The sequence below is a fragment of the Meleagris gallopavo genome, chromosome 1, assembly GCF_905368555.1.
Source record: "Meleagris gallopavo chromosome 1, MGAL_WU_HG_1.1, whole genome shotgun sequence".
NCBI lineage: Eukaryota > Metazoa > Chordata > Aves > Galliformes > Phasianidae > Meleagris > Meleagris gallopavo.
In genome coordinates, this window is record NC_139404.1 from 44,028,742 (window position 1) to 44,049,043 (window position 20,302).

Below are 20,302 nucleotides of genomic sequence, written 5' to 3' on the forward strand. Positions count from 1 at the left end.
ACAAGAAGACAGGAAGCACTGCAAAATAAACCTCATGAATATCCCTCAACTACTTCACTGCCAAGTCACTTGATGGAGAATATAATGATAATCTCTGGACGAAGAGCAGACCCCAACAGTGAAGGGGTGCTAACACCTTACCTGACTACAGTTGTTTCACAGACCTAAAGCACAGACAGTTGCTTGTTCTGTTCTGTGTCTAGCTACTGCTTACAAAAGATACAGACACAAAGCTCAGGTTAATGTCTCATATTTTCACACACATCCAGTTTCAACAAATTCACCTTACTTTTTCCACTTGTAAATCCAGTCCAGAATGGTTATAAGAAAGTTTACTGTAATTACTTGCATAACAGTATAATTTTGCTTGCTTGAAATCTTTAATGCTATTTATAAATTAATGTCTTTTAAATGGCAAGTATGAACTCAGTAAGCCCCACAGACATTACCTTTAGTATTTAAGGCACCATAAGCAGAACCTGTATTCTGAGACATCTCAAATATCACAACACTTTTAAAGCCATTTTCTAAAGTGTACCACATGTAAAATAGCTTGAAAGCAACAGAAAAAAGGAAGTCCTCACAGAAACACAGGAAAAAACACACTCACCCTTCTCACTGTCACTGAAAAGCCTTTTCCACAGGCCATACAATTCTGTACCTCATTGTCTTCTGCCCATTTCCTGTTGAGAGCTTGGGTGTGTTTGATCTATTTAAATTTACAAAAATAATAAAAATCAAAATGCGTATCTAATTACTCCTGATTTTCTCAATTTCATTGCATATACTATGCAATAAAAACACCAGCTCTGCCATAGCACTGACAGCTCATGTTTTCTCCAAAATAAAACTCTGAGCAGAGTTAACCTGCAGAAAGCAGTACCGTTCTTGTGCACCACAGGAACACCTTAATCACTGTGGTAAAGTAACCCACCATGAATGTGATGCAACTTCGTTTCTCACAAGCCCCACAGACAGAATCAACAGGTTTAATTGCTTAAAATCAAATTATACCTGTAATGACTGGTTTTCTCGGCCTAGCTCCTGCATTGCAGCAGTAGTGTTGTCCAGCTTTTTCTTCATTTCTACAAGTTTGGATTGAAGCTTTTCAATTTCTCCCTCACTTTTTATACACCTAAGGATAAACAGTGAATAGTCAGTTCAAAGCATATAAGGAGATGTACTCTGCCTCCTGTAAGCAGGTTCTCGTGATCGAGAAGAGTAGCCAGTCTTGTAAAATCCATCTGAAAATTTACTCGCTGTGAAAAGTTCTTGGATGCCTTGGCTGCAAAAATATTCTGTTATAACAACCAATTTCAGATTATCTGGCATTGCTCCCAGATATCTGGGGCTTATTAATACCTGGGGCTATTCCCAGCACCAGAGACTGTACTGAATGCAGCCCATTAATCAGCATCCTCCGATAAACATCACTGTGCTATAGGACACTCTCACAAAACATCTGTAGTAGATCAGCTCAGACAACAGAGGAGAAAAGTAACCTTTTCTTTTAGTAAGGCCACTTCCCATCAGCTAAAATGCAGCTAATTGCTGAAAGCTAGATTTTAAAATGTGTTTTGCTACTAAGCTATAAAAGGGTAACTGGATGAGCTCAGCATAGTGTGAACTGTCAAAGAAAAAGAATCTGATTTGAACTGATCCCATTTGTTTTCCCAAAGCCTACTGCTCAAAAGCCAATCAACAAGCTTGACAGGAGAGATAAAAGTTTTCCATTCTGCCTTCACCAAACATCTCAGGAAATAGATGGAAAAGTTTCCAGTCTTGCAGATGTTGCAACCCTTGTAATCTCTGCTTTCAGATAACTCCTGCTGCCTTGCAGGCCTCCTGCTGTCTGAAGGAAAGCAGCTCTGCTTGCATAGTTCTTAATAAATGCACTAAAGAGATTAAAAAATAACTGGAGAAATGAAGATTTTAACTTTTCAAGAGGAAGATAATGACTAGTGTTAATCATAGAAAGTCTGTCTAAGCCAATTACATGTTCAGTCTTCTAACATGAGCAGCAGAAATACCTAGAAATCTGAGCAAATTCTGTGTTATAGGAGGTACTAAGGATCTGGGTCTAGCTATCAAGATTACTAGTGCATCTGTTCTAATTCATTCAAAACAGAGGAGCCTCAGAGTGAAGGAAAAGGGGAGGTTTCTTAGTTAAAAGAGGCTCGTTCTTGCCAGCCTTTGTGAGGGTCACACAACAGATGAGATAAGAAGCCACAACCTTCACACCTCAAAGTTCAGAGGCACCCGATAGGTTTAGAAGGCTCCTGAGGATTGGCATAAATCTTTAAGCACAGGCACAAATATGGTACTCTGGTGAAGTAAGGATCTGATAAGCCTGCTTGATTTCCTGCAATATAATCACCCTGTCAAATACAGAGTCGTTTTTTTCACAGCAACATTTGCTGTGCTCTGGTAGGAACAGCAGAAGGTTTCACTCTCAAAAACCACAGCCAACAGCCCAGGTATGAGCAGCAACTTAAATGCAGAATCCTGAATCAACTGAAAGAAGCTTTGGTATAAGGCTAACCATTTCCTAAATTACACTTCCACATCATCATGACCCCTCTCCTTACCTCTCTAGCAATGCTCTTCTCTCATCCTGATTATTCTGCACAGTTGCTTCTAAGACAGCAATGTCCCCACGTAAATCATCTGCCTGTTTCTCCAGTTCGCTAACCCGTCTCTGACTGCTTTGCCACTCTTTCTTCATGGTAGCCAGGTTTTCATTGAGAGCTGTGACCTGCATGGTGAGCTTGGTCTCCTTCTCCTCGTGTTTCCGGTTTTCTTCTTCTTTCTCTTTCACCTCTGAGTGCTAAATAAGACACAAAAAACACGAAAAACAACCTTCCAACTATTTTTCCATATTCCTTACATTTCACTGTGACAAAAAAATCTTTACCATACTAGAATCATTACTTTTATCCAATGAAACTTATTTAAAAAGATTGTCACCTACTGCATTTTCCCACACTATTAAATGCCTCGAAGATCTCTGATCTTGTCATTTAAAAATTAATGTTATAACTCCCTGCTTCCTCTCTACTCCGAAACAATCCAAAGGCACGTTCACAAAACAGTCTTATAGTCTCTCCATACTAACCAGTTTGGCTTCAATTTCAGCACATTCTTTCTTCAGTTCCTCTTCTCTCTTTTTCAGCTGATCTTTGACAGCTTGTTGGTTTTTCTTCTCCTGTTCCAGAGTTGAATTCATATTATCTATTTTGCCCTGAAGCTCTAATTTCTGTTGAATCAGTAGCTGTTTCGCATCCTTGAGATTTGCCACCTCCTGTTAGGATGAAGAGCCCAAAGTCAGAGAGGCAACATTTGATATGCTGTTTACTTAAATTCAAAAGCAATAACTTCCAGTAAGAGCACAGCAGTATTTTTTCATTTTAGCACTGGAAAAAAAGGATGGTTTTATAGCACAAGCGTCAGTGATTTCCATGGTCAAAGATTTTAGGCTTACACATACATTAATAACACTCAATTATTTTAAATGAATTTAATGTATTTTTTTTTTTTTCTACTAGGACAGCAGAAGCTGTGTTGGATTATTTTCTAAAATTCATTGAAAAGAAATGCCCTTTGTCATTTTCTAGAGTCAGATGTAAAATTTACTTCACATTGTTCTTTGGTTGTACTGATCACCTTAAAAGTGTAAGAATGACAAGGTAAAAACCCAACATAAACGGAAAAAAGCTGGTTTTCTTCACCTTAAATGTGAAAGTATATTCACTAAGTTTTAAGCAAGCATAATGATACATCTGGTTCTAAACATTAGTTTGTTTCTCTGTATTAAAAAATAAATAAATCTTGAAGTAGAATACATAGTTGAATTTATAGGAATCCTTTTTCTTAAAATTGCACAGCCAAGCACACAGATACTAATGGCTTAATAGAAATTGTCAGCTTTATTATGGAAATAAATCAAAATTTCCACCACAAGTTAAAATTCAATCCAAAGACAGCAAGAAAATATAACCTGAGGACAAGTGGGTGTCCTATAAAAAGTACATCTATACACTCCCTGGCAAGAGATGGAAAATAGAGTAAGGGACGATAAGAAACAATTTCTGTTTTAGTCTGACTCCTAGTATACAGATCAAGAGATAAACATGAAGCTGCCGTTGCTGTACACAATTATGTATAAGCTTTCTCTTTTAAAGCAGATTTCATGAAGTGATGACAATTACAATAAGCATTCTCCAAACCCAAGAAATTGCTGGGCATAGACTGATTGACAGTAACAAATCACAGATTTCTATCTAAACCAAAAAGACCACTTTTTAAACACTAGAGAACAAAAGAACATCTGAAATTTAACTTCAGACACCATGTTACTTCCATTATATTAGTATAGAGGTGGAGTCCCTATCCTTGTGCAGCAACTTAAATGCTGTATGTTTAACAGATGTTAATATAATTACTTACAGCATCACGTGGAAAGTACACCAATAGCCTTTGAGGAGTTCCATTTCTAAAGAGACTAGGATGTGTAGAACTTAGCAAGAAGTCAGCTTTTCTCAAGACTAAAAATTATTTATTTGATATCTCCAGGTTTTTACCCCTTAAACTGCTCATTTGATTGTCCTGATTTTGGAAAAGAGTTAGCCTTTAATGAGGCTCCTGACATTGCTTTTTTCTTCCAGTGTATGACTCTTCAAGAAAATTTAAAAACCACATCACATCAAGGGAGCTGGAAGCACTACCACACATACTTGAGAAGTATTAGATGTGCCTAGAATATCTGGGAAAATTAATATTCATTATACTTTTGGACATCTTTTCTGCACTTCAGCATAGTCAAGCAAGGGTATTCACACAATGAACCCACAGTGAACTGGAAAAAGAGGCAGGATGTGCACATTCTACCCATCCCTGAAACTAACACAAGTTTTGTGTCCACCTGGCCAAGAACAGCAGGCACCAGCGCTCCTGGATTATCACTAATCAAGTCTGCATTGCTCAGGAACCTCAGTGAAATCTGTGCTTTGGTTCCCTTACCTGTAATCTTACCATCTTTGTAAAGCCATTCCAGATAACATCTACTGAGTAGGCACATATTTCTTATCAGATAACCAACCATATGAAGACTCAGTTTGTCTCAATATACCTTCTCAAATTCTTGCTTGCAGATTCTAAGCTCTTCGCTCAGCTTGGCACTTTCTTTTTCAAGTCTATTCCTTATTTCCTGGAGCTCTGTTGTTTTACATTTTTCATTAGCTAAGTCTTTTTCTTTTAAAATCTTGAAGAGAAATAATAAATAAACAAAAAATATTAAAAAGGCACTAAAGAAGTGATTTCCAAATTCACTTAGAGAAAAAAAAAGTTTAGAACCCAAACCAATTGATTGCAAAAGCTCCAAGTAGGAGAACAATTGCCACATAACTGTATCTCTATCCACAATTAGTAGTGTAAACAATTAGCAGCATACTGTTTTAGGTTTAAAACTAATAATGTTTTCCTGCATGTCTAGCCACTTAGTTCAAATTAACAGCCTATTTTAGAGCAAATTCACTCCAACTGTCTGTTAGCAGTTTTTGCACCACAGATTCAGTAAAATCGCTGTTGCTATGCTCTGCAACAGTGCTATGCCCCCAAAATAACCCTTGTATAGAAATTCAGCAGGAATTAATGGAAAGGAGACAGCAGGGGAAGACTCTGAGTGTCTGTGTGAAGACTTCAAAAGACAGAGACATTTACCCTCTCATTCTGAAGATCCTGTAGCATTTTGGTCTTCTCGCCCAGTTGCTGCTCCTTCTTTGATGCATCCTGTTCCAGCGCTGACTTTGCTTTCTTCAGTTCCTGAATCTGCTGATTATTGCTGGCAATTCGGTTTCTGCTGGAAACTAATTCTTCTTGAGCAAGAGCCAGTTTTTCTTCTGTGGACTAATTACAAAAACAGCTCTGTAGATTACCCAGCAGGTACAAGACCTTCAGATACTTGACACTCATCTAATCATTTTCCACTGGGAAAAACTATCAACTACCATACAATGCTTCACTTCAAAGGTTGACAAAGTATAGCTACAGGAACCTCTAGGTCACAAGTTTACCCCTGGTAAAAAGAAACTACCCAGAAATGTTTCCATCAATAATACCTTACCATACATACTCTATAGTTTGCACCCTTCCACAGACAAAACACGAAAGCATATGAAAGTGCAAAGAAGGAAAGGTGATTGTTTGATGAAAAGAGAATGAGTTTGACTTTGTTTACACAAACTGAGTTTACTCTCAGGCTAAATCAACCACACTGTAACTCTAAGGCTGTTATTTAAGTGGCACTGAAGCCATAGCATGAAGTTTTCAGAAGTCATTCAGTATTCCTTTTTTCCAGTGCCTTACGGAAGCTAGCACTAACACAGTCACGAATTTTTTTTAGAACCCTGAAGTGTAACGTACAACCTAAGAAGTGCTAATATTGGGACAAAATGCTTAATAGTATCAGCTTCATCAGCATTTCAAACCAAAATGCAATCTTCCATTCAAAATCTATTACAGACTGTAATTTTATTTGCTTATTTCTTATTCTGTACTCCCCATTACACAGAAAACAAATTTGGATGTCTCTCTATATTTCGGTCACAGAAACCCCAGCAACAACCTAAAACTTGCTCCCAAGACTCATTCTGTTCACTCACAGCAAAGTCAAACTTAGGAGCTCTTCTTAATTTACTACTGTCAAAGTGTTGTTTTGTTTTTGTTTTTTTTATGCCTTTGGCTTAGGCATATGCTAGCTAACATGTAGAAGCATGTTCTTTCAAAAAGAAGCGATAAGAAAGAAAATTAAAAAAAAGCTCATCTTCTACACCACCAAAATCTAGGTACTTTCTGGAAATATCTGATGTGAAGATACAGTGTGAGGTGGGGAGATTTATTATTAGTGAGCATTTATTACCTTTAGTGCACCACTAAGGATTTAAACTCTGTCACAATTACCTATTTTTGCTGATACTCTTCTTTCTAAATCCTAATTAAACTCCTTGTACTTATTCCTTTTAAAAACCACTGAACTAAAACAACTTTGACTTAATTATACATCTGCTTTAGCAGCTCCCATCTTCATTTAAATACAAATTGATTTCTGATCTTTCCTAACCCTAATTTGCAGTATCTGAAGCATTTTGCTGGAAAAATCAGACTTAGTGATGGAACACTGCCAGCATTCAGCCTACTCTGCATGGTACTATACGCAAATGTTTGTGCAATTCAGTAGTCTGTAATATAAGGGAATCTAAATTTCAAGCATACTTAGCATACTATAGCTCCCATACAGCAAGTGACTTTTAATTGTGCTATGATTAGTAATAACGCTACTGAGCTTAACTGGGACACCATTTAATATAACTTTACCAGTCAATTCACCTTCTATTTATCAGTGCCTTTTTTTCTGCTTTGCTCAAAAATCCCTCACAGCACCCTTTGGAAACAAGCAGAGATCTGGCACACAGCTAACCATTCCAGTTATCTTGGCTCAGTTTCCATCAAGACTGTAGTTCAGCCTGATTCTTTTGGGCTGCTGAGGAGCTCACATCTTTAACATAAAATCACTTCTCACAACATCTGATGCTATTCACCTTCATTATTCAGTTTTGGCATTGTTTCCAGAAAACAACAGGTGTGCTCCCAACTTGTCACGAGATTGCTCTTTAGTAGGACAAAGAAAACAAAATGCTAGGAAAATGTACAGAATAGAAGAAGGCAATCTGCGTTTATTATTGTAAATAAAAACAGATGTCAGTTTGGCTGGTATAGCTAAGAAGTCATCTCAGCCTGATCTTGTACAACTTGGGCTGTACTGCAAGAACTAGCTGGGTCCCATGACCTGGATTCATTCCATCTAAGAGAGGTGCACAGATGAGCCAGTTTGGTCTGTGTGCCCCTCTCCTCCCTCCCTACCCAAAGAAGGGGCATGCAATTGCTCACTGATGTTAACCTAATGTTGCATCATGTCTTCAGCAGTAGGATTAGACTGACTGTAGGCAACGTAGTCTCCTGACTCACAGACCTGAGGTTTGGCACCATAGATACTCTCCCAGAACATCCATTGAAGATACACAGACAGCGATGCCAATGTTGGAGGCAAAGAAACATTCTTCTGAGAATACAGAAGAAACCAGGATCGACTACAGAAAGCACTGATGCCAAGACTGAGGAAGATTTGGCAGAGTTCAGGAGAGAACACAAATAAAGTATGTTTGCACTAACTCAAAACGAAGGAAGAAGTACTAGTTATGCATTTGCATTAACTCTTGTAAAATAGGCATTTCCAGAAAAGAAAATAGAATCCCATTAATATATATATAAATAAATATATATATATAAATAAATATAAAGTATAAATAGTAATATATAAAAAAACTATAGCTTTTACAAGCACTGTAATCATGCCCAATTTCTTTTTCCAGAGACAAAAACACGAGTTTATTTACTGCTATCAAAGATGCCTTTTTTAAACTAAACTAAATTTGCAGCACACAGTATTCGTAACATCATTCATTTTAGAATTTCCTACATTTCTCACTTTCTCTCTGTGAGTCTAACAGCTCCAAAGTTTGCATCTGTCTAAAACTACATAAACTATTTTCTTTCAATCAGAAACCGCAGTTTTAAGGGGTTGTTCCTCATTCTGTGCCGACAGCACTCCAGCTAGACAGCTGTATGGAAGCTGCACTCCTGCAGTGCTACATCCCCAGCTGCAAAGCTTCACATGAGCATTTCCTACTTTCTGCCACAGGGTAGCCGGGCAGCTCTCAGCCACCAGCCTGCACTGACATGACAGCCACAAGCCAGCAGATGGTGCTCAGTGTACAGCCAGCTACCGCCATCCCCTCGCTGGAACCCAGCTCGCATCACCTGTTGTGCTTAACAGCCTTTTTTCATCTATCCTCACACCCAAGAATTCTGGCCTCACCAATAGCACGATGCTACACGAATTCGGAATATTTAAGCTTTGACTTCTAGGTTTTTTTAAACTAAAGTAATGCTGGCATTTTCCAAAACAGCCAAGCCATGCCTGGGCTGGGCAACACTGGGCTTCAAACCATGCTGACTAAATATAGCTGTGCACGGAGCTCACATCTCTGTCAAAAATCCTGCATAAGTCACCTAAAGTTACCTCATAAACAAATTTTAAAAGCTTCAGCTACTGCCTACTAACAACATCAAGTCCATTCTGAACCCTAGGCCTCCTATCAGCATCCATTCTAAACTACCCAGAAATTCCTAGGTGTGGCTCAGATCTTAACTAAGCAAATCCTCTAAGTCTAAACAAATCACAGATAACTGATGTGGAACCAGACTATGAAATTCTGTCATATGGTTCTTCTGACTTGAGTGATATTTACATATTCAGCTCTCAAAACAAACCTTCCTGAACACTTCCTTCTTTGTGGTCTTTTAAGACAAGTTGTCACTACTACTGTCATTTAATACTGCAGTGAGACAGCACAGCCGCAATTAAGCGTGTATTCCCATCATCCTTTTCCCTCTTCTAAATTTTACAGCAAAAAAAAAAAAAAACAAAAACAAAAGCAGTGCCAAGAAAACCATACTAGCCCTAATTATTATGCATAAATGCATAAATAACCAAGCAAACAGCCTCCAAAGTGGTACATAACCTCCGTGCTGAGGACACCAACCTTCCTGAGCTCTCTAGGTTTCACAGATATTCCACATGATACATTAAGTTACCTGGCTGCTCACATTAACAACCTTACTTTCCTGTTGCTAGACACCTCACTTATGTACTACAAGCATTGCTAGTCACCCATTCCTGTCACCTTATTTTACCTTTTTGCACAGATCTTCCATTTCTCACTATCATACCGATTCAGATGTAGAAATACGTGCGGCATCTACTCTCCTACTTCGTATTTGCTGGAACTAGAGGTCATCAAGCTGGTTTAATAATACTTATTCAGAGCTATTTCTGCGATAAGCAATATTTAAATTAATTACACCAAAAAGATTTATTAAGCACATTTGATAAATTTACAGGACACTGCATTACTAAATCTATAGTGGGAAACAAACTCAGAAAGGAGGGTAGCATGCTACAGTCACTAACCCTAGGCATGTTTAAACCACCTTTGTTCATAAGCAGGCCAAAGCTCTTTATATGATTGCATAAAGATTCGAACAAGAAGCACTGAAAACAAAGTTTCTCTAACTTGCATGAAAACATGGCAGGTATTCTAATGCCACAGAGGAGAAGAATGATTAGGGGAATGATTCAATGACAGGTGCATAAAGGAGCTATTTCTCTTTTTGTTAAAGTAACCCCAAACCTGGAATTTGGCTAGGCCTCCATAGCTCACATGGAGCTATCCAGAATGGCTCCAAGGTCTTCAATATTACAAGGATGGGACTGAAACACCTGCACTGGGACAGGTGAAAAGGAGCTATTCTATCTAAGCAGTCATCAAACACAAACAGAAGCCAGTATCTAAAATGGATGAGATGGCCAGTTCTGCAGAAGTGCTTACTGCTCTCCAAGAACTTCAGAAAAGCCTAAATGAACAGCGTCAGACACGGGCAATGAATCCCACTCAACTCTGCAAGTGAAAGGAGCCAAAGTCACACATCTCTGCAGCACAGCACGGCCTTACACTAACAAACACCTTTTTTAATGACTCAATTCACAACAAGATCTTTTTGAAGGCATTAAACCCTAATACCTAATCAGGTAAATTCTGCTTCAGAATAGCAGAAATTTGAAGGACCACGTTTAGACACCTGCATTCCAGGCAGGTCCCTAAGCCTACTGCTTCTATTAGATTGACATCTCTGAAAGTCTACGATCAGCCAGGAAGAAGTGGAAGAGGCAAGAATACAGGAACAGATTAAAAACTAAAATTCTAGTCAGATTATCTAGAAGGCAGCAGTTACTCATGTTCTGTCAGCAACTTTGTTCTCATTAGCTATGCTATTTAAATTGGTTGAAAGCTACAAGAAAAATGACAAAACTTCTTAAAATAATAATAAAAAAAATCATCTTTCACTTTGCTCCCACAGCTCATATTGCCTTTGCACAAATGGAAAGGTAGATCAGGTAAACTAACAAATACTCGTGACTTGAAATAAATTTCACTGTGTTCTCTGGCCCACAAGAAGGGATTGAGCATCACTAAACTCTTTCTATAGAAAGGGACTTCTTTTCTTACCCCATACAGTTGTCACACTGTTTCTCCTTCAGAAAGGATACTCACAGATCTATTAAGTCACACATAGCATTAAAATGTCTCTAAGTACCTTAAGGTCTTGCCTGGTTGCCAACAGCTCAGACTCTTTCCCGTACAGGTCCAGCTGCAGCTTTTCCATGTTTTCCTTATTTTTTTCATGGGTCTTCTGTAAGTCTGCTAGTTTTCCTTTCTCTGCTTTAAGCTCCTGAGCTGACAAAATAGTCTGCTGTTGCAGTTTATTCTCCAGTTCTGCCTGAAACATAAGCGTAGAAAGTGCCAGTAAAAGTTACAGACTGTAACCTCAACCATTTCAATAAACCACACTTCTACTGCAAAACTAATTTTTTTTCCACTTACGAAATAGCAATTTAGTAATCTAATATTTACAGTTTTATAACAATGTTTTGTAACTAATTTAACAACAACACTTAATTCAAATCAGAAGATTAAGTTAAGCATAATAAGACCTAACATTGAAAATCTAAGTAATATTTTAAGTTCTACAGTTTCCATAGTCCGACTCACGCACAAGTTGGAACACGTAGCACAGGGCAGCCAAAGCTGGAGCAACATTTAACAGCATATGGCACGCAACACAACATTCTCTCATGTTGGAAGACATTTGAACTCCTTCCATTATGGTTTATGGGTTTCATACTGTCACTCAGTTAAATTCTTCTAGTATAATAAAAGAGTTAGTTGAAAACTGCCACGGACATTCCAAAACACTGCAGAGTTTGTCTAAACTGCTCTCGCAAAACTTTCTACTGCTTTACAGGAAAAGAGCAGCTCTTGTTTCATAGCATCTTCCTGAAGCAACATAAAAATATTCAATCTAGCCTTTTTTTTTTTTAACCAATGTATTGAAACTCAGCTCCTACAGAATCCATGTATTTCAGCATCGACTGTTGAAGACCTTGATTCCAAATCCTGACCTTATCCTTTCGAACAAGATTACAGTAAACAGCTGTTTATCACAAAGACATTGGCATAAAAGTTGCAGCATTTATCAGATAAACGTATATTAATTTTCTTAAAGGTGTATGAGACGCCAGCCTTACCTTTTCTAAAAGGGCAGTTTTTAATTCAGCTTGCAGCGTTTCACTATGCTTTTTCTTCTGCTCAAAAGATTCCTTTATTTCTCTCAGCTTTCCCTGAAGATGCTGCTCGCTGTTCTCTTTCTCTTTCAGAAGACCCTGAATTTCCAGTACTTGCGCTCGTGTTGAGTCAAGTTCTATTGACAATTGCTTAGAAATCTATATTCAAAAATATTAAATAACTGTATATAATTTTAATTTAAATCACTATTTGTACTTGTAACTGCCTATTGAACTGTGTGTTTAACAAATTGTACATTTCAAATTGCTAACAGACAAATTCACAAATGAAAAACCAGACAAAGCTGTTAAAGCTGAAGATATTGTCTCTGGCTCATCCAAAAGACTGCTACAAGTTGAGGAGTATCCCCTGGTTGTAACTTGAAAGGTTACAAAGCCTCTTCTACATCCCTCTATGCATCTGCTGCCTTGCTCTGTACCAGGCAATATCTTTCTCATGAGTCATTATACTTGTTCTTACATTTTTTAAATAATCTGCAGTTTATTTGTAGCAGAGTTTCCAAGGATGCACTGCTTCCTGTATACAGAACCAGACATCCCTCAGTGTCACTGCTACTAGCTCCTTCTTCAGAGCTGGATAATAAAGAACACTGACAACTAGATTTAGATCCTAAGAATATCTATACCACAAAGATAACCTCTTATTTTCAATCTCCCACCCTTAGGTCAGCTCTGGTCTTTTTTTCCCATTCAAAATTAAAAGCAAGTGGCTTTTTTCCAGCCAGCAGTAATCTGCACCCTCCTGCCAGCTGTAGCAGATACCAAACTCATCCTCCTGCACTTGCCACACAGCACTGCAGTGCTTCTGCCAGAACAAGAGGGGAGACAGAGCAGCAGCAGAAGACACAGAGGAAGGGTCTGTCTGTAAGCATTACACCTGCATATCCACAAACCCTCTTTCAGACAGCAAGAATCCAGCACAGTTCAAAACTTGCCCACTGCTCATTACGCTTTTCTGGTTCCTTTAAGGAAAAGGTGACAGTTTAGGTAAAGAAATTCATAAAAATGGACTTGGTCTTCAGCAAACTAGCTGAACTAAATGATTTTGTCTGAATGTTCATCTTTAAAAAAGTTTACTTGGTATGTAGCCATAGACATGTACTTGTATGTAGCCATAGACAATTATAAATTGCAAAATTCTGCAATTATTTTGCAAAAGCAAACAAATCCTCAAGAATAAATGAAAATTTCCTGTAAACCACACGTGGAACATATGGATTAGGCAACACAGTGATGCCTCAGTTGAAAACAGATCTAAGGATATAAAATAAACAATTCCATTGTTCACAGACCATAAGTTTGAAAGCAAATGAGACAGGGTAATAAAAAATAACTGCTTCTGTAATGAAGAAACTGCAGGGCCAAATTGGTATGCAGAGCACAGGTAAATAAGAGCAGAACCTGTATTTTAAAATACATCAAGGAATTTTTTAGTATTACCTAATTTTAAAGTCCCAAATGGGTTACAAGTTGAAAACTGCAACTTCTTTTTCCCTCAACAATCCCAGCATGAGAAACTGAAAATCAATCTTTTCAGTATGTTATTACTTTTTTCTTGACTTTTTTCACACTAAATAAGCAGACAACTTACCCCCTCCTTTTTTTCCAGTGAGTTTTTCAATTCATTCCTCTCTTTAGCTACAGACTCTGTCTGTACCTGGAGCTGCTGTTTTACTTCTTGGTAAGATTTTTCCTATAAAACAGAAGACACAAGCAAATATTTCTGGGAGCTTCTAAGACCAAATGCCAGGTATTTTCATATGAGCTACAAAAGCCTTTATAGAGAATATTTGTGGCTGTTTTTTTTTTCCAGTGAAAATGCTTTCCTCCTCAGTTGTGGACATTTTCAGTTAAAAATTCCAGTCACTAACAGTGAGAAATCTAAGCTGACCACTGCTGATAATACATACTTTAAGGCAGCTGTGTGCCAAAAAGATTTTCTGATTAGGAATAGTCTCCTTTGTGGAAGCTGCTATTGGCAGCCTTCTTATAGCAAGCAGTCATTTCTCTCTCAGGATTCAAAATTTCTTGATATTCTAAAACTCACAAGCAAATACGTTTGCAAGATTATTATGTGAACAACATTTTAAGTACTTAAGTCAGTGATGAGACTTCCAATGATTAGAAGCAGAATCTGTAAAATCTAAACTCAGGCGAAAATCCTTCAAGCTTTTAGGAAAAACAAATATTTAAATAGCAGTAACTAAAGCAAACAAAAAAGCTTATCTTAAAAAGGTGAAGAAGGAAAGGAAAAAGTGTTATTTTTAACTAGGAGCAGATTTATTTTTTAATAGAGTAGAATAAAAGTAGCTACATATGGGTTGTGGGAAATGGGGACATGCAAGATATTTGAACATTTATTGATACAGTCATCAGTTGTGTTTCCAACAAAGCAAAAGGAGGAAGAAAAAAAGGCATATTTTAAGGCTAGTAGGAGTCTATTCTTCTTACCATAGAACACTGTTTGGGTGAAGTATTTGTTACTATACTGCCATGTACTAGACTTCTCTGAAACTGAAATAATACATATACATGTGCTCATACATGTATATACTCTTAAGTTAGGCATCTCCCAAAACAACAGATGATGTTATTCTGGCTGCAGTATGCAGCTTTCTAGGATGTTCAGGCAAGTGCACAGGGAGGTTTTACATAAAAGGCTATGGAAATGAAACTAAAATGGCCTCTCTTCATTTTTCTTCAATACAGTGGCACTAATTAATTTCCATTCAGTCTGTTTTCTGTCAGAAACCTGTTTTAATATCAGACAATAAATACTTCAAACTTAACGTGTAATGAACAAAGCTACTAACCATTTCTGCTACAGCTGCTTTTCCTTTTTCTATTTCTTTTTCTAATTCTTCCTTCCTTTTTTTGAAGGATTCAGAATTTTTTGAGAGTTTCTCTTTGGTAGCTGTAAGGTCCTTTACCAAAGTATCCTTCTCTAATTTCACCTGTTGCAGCTCTGATGTTGCTGCTTGCATTTTACAGTCTAATTCCTTGAGTTGTTTACTTGTATCTTGACTTGATTTCTCAAGATTTTTTTTGAGGCTGGCATTTTCCTCCTCTCGCTTTGAGATTTGCTGTTTTGCTTGTTCAAGGGCCTCAGATTTCTTCTGTAAATCCAATTTAACACTAGACGTACTGCAAATACAAAACCAGAGAAAAATAAAAGATTTTTTAAGTTGTTCTTCACAGGTTCTTTGTATCACTAAACATCTCTATTTAAGAATATTAACTGTAGAACTAACTCAAAGAATTCCTTTTTATTTTAGAACGTGGGCGTTTTTTCTCTCTAGTGAAGACATATCAGCAACTCTATTTTGAGATGGATTTTTCCTTCCCCAAATACTGTGACCAGGAACTACTCCTTTGCTTATGCAAAAACCACAAATTAATCTTTGAAAGATACAGAGCTGTGGATACATCAAGATGGATCTTAGTGCTTCAGACTGTTCAGATATTTCACTGACAAGCACAGTGAATAAACTGAAATGCACTGAATCACAGCAGTGAGCGATTCACATGAGATGATGTGGCAGATGGAGTCTGCGTGGCAAGTAAAGTGCAAGAAAACAACTGGGACCTAACTCAGATCTCATAGCAGAGGGAATACATCACTTTGATCTATGATTTTATGAAATTACAGGAGGGAAGAACAAAATTTCAAGTGTACTCCAAACCACTCTAGATCTATGTCTGACTTCAAAAAGTACTACAACACAGGGAACACATACGCTTCTCTTTCTGCTTCAAGTTGTTTACTCAGCTCTGCTATCCGGAGGTCTAATTCTGTAGACTGCTGTCGCTGTTGCTGTAACTCCTGAAGAGCTTGTTCTTTGCTTGCTTTAGCATCAAGAACGTCAGCCTCAAGTTTCTGAAATAGAAAAATAGAAAAGTTAGAGCCATTGGAAAACAACCGATAAAACAAAAGTACTGTCATTCAGCAGTATTTACTGGAAAGTCCTTACTGTAGAAAGCAGTGACAATTCTCACACACTATCCATCTCTTTCATTAGTTGGCCACTTGCCCTTCGTTATCTAGTTCCTGCAACTCTTTCGGTCCCCTAAAAGTGAACTATTTTGGTAAAACATTCTGAAATGACCTTTAAATTAAATGCAAGCAGTTATTTTACTGCAAAGTAATAAATAAAAGATATGTTAAAAAAGCCATTATACAGTGCTTGGCTTTGGAGCTAGGTTCTCAGCTACCAAGAGTTTCAGCAGTTTCAAAGGACTACTGGTTTACATAGCCCCAACTCTGACATTCTTTGTAACAAAGACATGAACTACAGCTATAAAGAAATCCTGTGCTCATCTAAAAGAGGGTTTATTTTGTTTCATTTTTAGAAGGTATTTGTTTGTTTATATGGAATATAAACAGTACAGCAACCAGGTACTGCTTAGACTCTTCAACACGTTGGCTGTTTTATAGGCACTTCTGCTTTTATGCAGTCGTCACAATACAAAATCATCAAGTTCGTCTGAGAAAATTCCTGAGGATTTCTGTTGTTTGTTGTGTGTTTTTTTCCTCCTTTTAAATACCATGCATTCAACTGAAATAACACAAAGAATGGTGATGACATGAAGATTTTTACACACAATTGCATTCCTGTAGAAAGCATCAACAACCCTGCTCAATTTCACACTTCAGTTACCAGGGACCTCATCAAATCTTGTGCAAGTAAACAGTGTATTCCTCCTAAGCATTTGAGTCTATTGGTTACTTGTAAAACTTTGGCAGAAGTATCAAAAACACAAATGACAGCAGGTAGAAAAGCACATAAGATAGGAAAAGCACTCTCTAGACTGCTAATCTCCTTCAAAAAACAGACACATACCACCACAAAAAAATTCCGCACTGCTCCTAAGATCTCTCTATTATATGTTTTCATGTATTGCAATTTTGACTCTCAAGAATGTTTAACAAGAAACAACATTAAAATGTAAACTTCTAATTTTAAAACACTGAAGTATTAGGAGTAATTTAATTCATAATCAGGAGTAATTCATACCAATAATTGAAAACATCAGTATAGGAAAATGTTTAAAGGTTCTGTAAACTTAATGATGGGCAATGTAAGAGAAAAGCTAAGCCCAGGAATGGAATGCAAAATGCAAGATCAAACTGGCAGAAAAATATATAGAATTAAATTAAACCAAAAAGGTATTATTAACTTCTGCCAACCAATGCAAGACATTCCCTGGCACCGCTTCGAATGTGTATAAACCTGAAAACTCTAATTTCAGGAGGTAATCATGTTCCCTCTCACAGCACCTTCTAGGCATAGAGGTTGGTAGAAGCACACTAAAGGAAAGTGGCAGTTTAAGGGAACTTAGTGTGATATGCGAGCCCAGAAGAAGAGAATATGATTAAAGGGTATATCAGTGAACACTGGTGAGAAAGAAAACCTACAGAAGTCATATTTCATATAAATCCTTCCCTGTAATCTGAGCACAGCTTTTATCAAATATCACCAAGCAGCAGTGAACATCAGTCTCAGTAAGCTCAGACACTGTGTCCAATACAAACCTTAAGCTGTCCCTCTAGCTCTTCAGTTTTCTGTTCCAAATAAAGATGTTGCTCTTTGTAGTCTTTGAGATTGGCTTCCAACTGAGCGCAGTATTCCTGCTTGTCATTCAGCTTAGCCGTAACCTGATCCAACTGAACACTGACCTTATTTAACTCCTGAGGTAAAATAAAAATAAGAGGGTTGTTAGCTTCTAAATAGCTTCTAGAAATGAGTAATGTCCTTTGAATATATGCTTTGAGTGATCTAATATGTTAAAATTAAAAAGGAAAATGATGCTTCCTTTTTAATCTGAGAGGCAGGAAATTGAGATGGAAAAACACAAATTCTCTTTGTTAAATACATCCCTTACAAACTTTACAGGCTGTGAGCTAGAACTTAAAAAATGTGTTTGAAGTTATAAAGAGATGAGGAACTGTACGTCATAAATGCTCAAGATCCTGGAGTTAATACAGCAATAATTAGAATGTAACACTACAAAACCTTAGAGAAAACTCAATGTCTCCCAGGAACGAAGCACTGCCGAAGAGGAAAGCCTGCAGTATGGGAACAGTAAACTTTCCACACACCAAAGATCATTCCAGATCATTGGTTCAACACAAAACAATGTGATTTCCACAGGAGACACAAACATGTTTGGCTTGTAACCACTAAGATGACAGTTACACCCAAGCTCCTTACTCTCCAAGCAAGCTGATTTGTTTAATTATTAGTTAATTATATGTTTAATAAACAGTTCCAAAAAGACATTTTATGTTTATAGCTATAATTATATTCCCACCTAAAAATTGGTGCCCTTAGGAAGTGCTGAATACTTCTCCTAAGATGACAACAGCATGGATTCTAATAACGCAAATATTTGAATCAGCACCTGGTGGAATGCTGTAGTTGGATTAATGCAAACTAAAATATGCAATTTTAACAACCCTAATGTCTTCTTGTCAGCTGGCATGCAGATACTTATTTCCGAATAAAGACTTTTGATTTTGAATTTATCTGAGTCTGTAATAAAAGTTAACAGTTTTCAATCAAATCTAGTGCATTACATAAACTTTTCATAGCATACAAGTTAGAACTGTACTCAAGTACCACAGCTTAGACCACAAACCATGGCTGAACATACAGCAAGGACTGGATTTCCAAGTTAAGTTCTTTACACTGCAAAATGCCCATATGGTCCAGATTACAGCAGAAAGAACAGAAAACACATCACATGGTTAAAAGATCCTACGTGATTATTTCCAAATGCATAGTCACATATTTATGTAGTTTGTAATCAGACTATTCTTAGGTTTGTAAGTAGATTTTTAGGTAACATAGGAACTTTATGTTTGCGTGTTGCTCATAACCTGTTGCTTGTCTTGCAGTGCATGCTGGGCAGTGTCCAGATGATTCTGAAGGTCTGCTCTTTGAGCAGCTTTTGATGCTTCAGCTGAAAGCAGCAATTCAGTTTTTGCTTTTACCTGAAAGACAAGTTGTACTTCATTACAGTATCTTTTATGAGTAACTTCATTAGCAGTTTTCATGTACTAATGGGGAAAAAAAAAAAAAAAAAAAAGGGGAAGGGGAAATTTTTTCAAGTTTTAGAAAAAAAAAATCAACGTATTAAACCACAGTTAGTTCCTTCTTCAAGCTAAAAACAGAATTAAAGAACTTTCCTATTCATAATTCATAGTCTTTTCTAAGGAATTATTTTTCCAAGAAGCAAAAAAAAAAAAAAAAAAAAGGAATAGACAATGTATCCACACACACAAGTATCTTGATAACTTCACACTAAATGAATGTTTGAGATCCTCTAAAATTTTTAGAGGTAAAAAGAATTCAAAAATAACTAAAATATGCTGCAATGTGTATACTATCTTTCACTGTTACTAATGACATTTCCGGGAGCAACCCCTCACTCCTTCCAAAATATCCAGCCACCTACATTTATACGGCAGCTATGAATGGTGTTGGTGCATAGAGGTAATTGTCAGGGTCACTGACTACTGTAGCTTGCTATTTTTTATCTGTAACAGACACATTACTTCTCAAAGGCTGTAGCAAAGCTCATATAGCCTTAGAAAGCAGATGCAACAGACCATAAATTACTGTTTTAGCACTGAAGTCTTGTTGAAGAACAATCCAGATCTTATAGCAAAGCCCAGCAAAAATATTACAGAACAACAGAAGTTATTAGACCTACTCAGAAACCGAGTAACACTACTTAACATACTGTATTCATCAAACAGTACTAGGTGTTCCAAGTGTATTAATTTAAGAAAACAATGTCTGCCAAACTTCTGATTAAGATGTTGTTCATTCTTTGTGATCCCTGAGGAGAATTTACTGGTTTTAGTGTAAGCAGTACTTAACTGTAGAAAAGTCCACACCGAGACTATAGTGGGGAATTGCCTTGTTTAATTCAATTGAGTTGGTAACAAGGCATCTTTTGTTTTGTTTTAGGTAAAAG

At 37.1% G+C, this 20,302-nt stretch overlaps 1 protein-coding gene across 5 annotated transcripts in view; it reads right to left on the reverse strand.

Annotated features, from left to right (window-relative positions):
- Positions 1 to 20,302, reverse strand: part of EEA1 (early endosome antigen 1) — a 71,808-nt gene that overhangs the window by 7,306 nt on the left and 44,200 nt on the right. For 4 of the 5 annotated variants that reach the window (XM_085222855.1, XM_085222845.1, XM_085222837.1 and 1 more), the window contains 13 exons: positions 19,200 to 19,313; positions 17,853 to 18,008; positions 16,057 to 16,196; positions 15,133 to 15,463; positions 13,911 to 14,012; positions 12,263 to 12,457; positions 11,272 to 11,454; positions 5,719 to 5,904; positions 5,129 to 5,260; positions 3,116 to 3,301; positions 2,589 to 2,827; positions 1,015 to 1,135; positions 611 to 709 (listed from right to left, as the gene is read on the reverse strand). In XM_085222855.1, coding sequence (XP_085078981.1) covers positions 611 to 709; positions 1,015 to 1,135; positions 2,589 to 2,827; positions 3,116 to 3,301; positions 5,129 to 5,260; positions 5,719 to 5,904; positions 11,272 to 11,454; positions 12,263 to 12,457; positions 13,911 to 14,012; positions 15,133 to 15,463; positions 16,057 to 16,196; positions 17,853 to 18,008; positions 19,200 to 19,313 — 2,184 coding nt within the window. The remainder of the gene's footprint in view (positions 1 to 610; positions 710 to 1,014; positions 1,136 to 2,588; positions 2,828 to 3,115; positions 3,302 to 5,128; positions 5,261 to 5,718; positions 5,905 to 11,271; positions 11,455 to 12,262; positions 12,458 to 13,910; positions 14,013 to 15,132; positions 15,464 to 16,056; positions 16,197 to 17,852; positions 18,009 to 19,199; positions 19,314 to 20,302) is intronic. The other variant, XM_085222844.1, reaches the window with a different exon arrangement.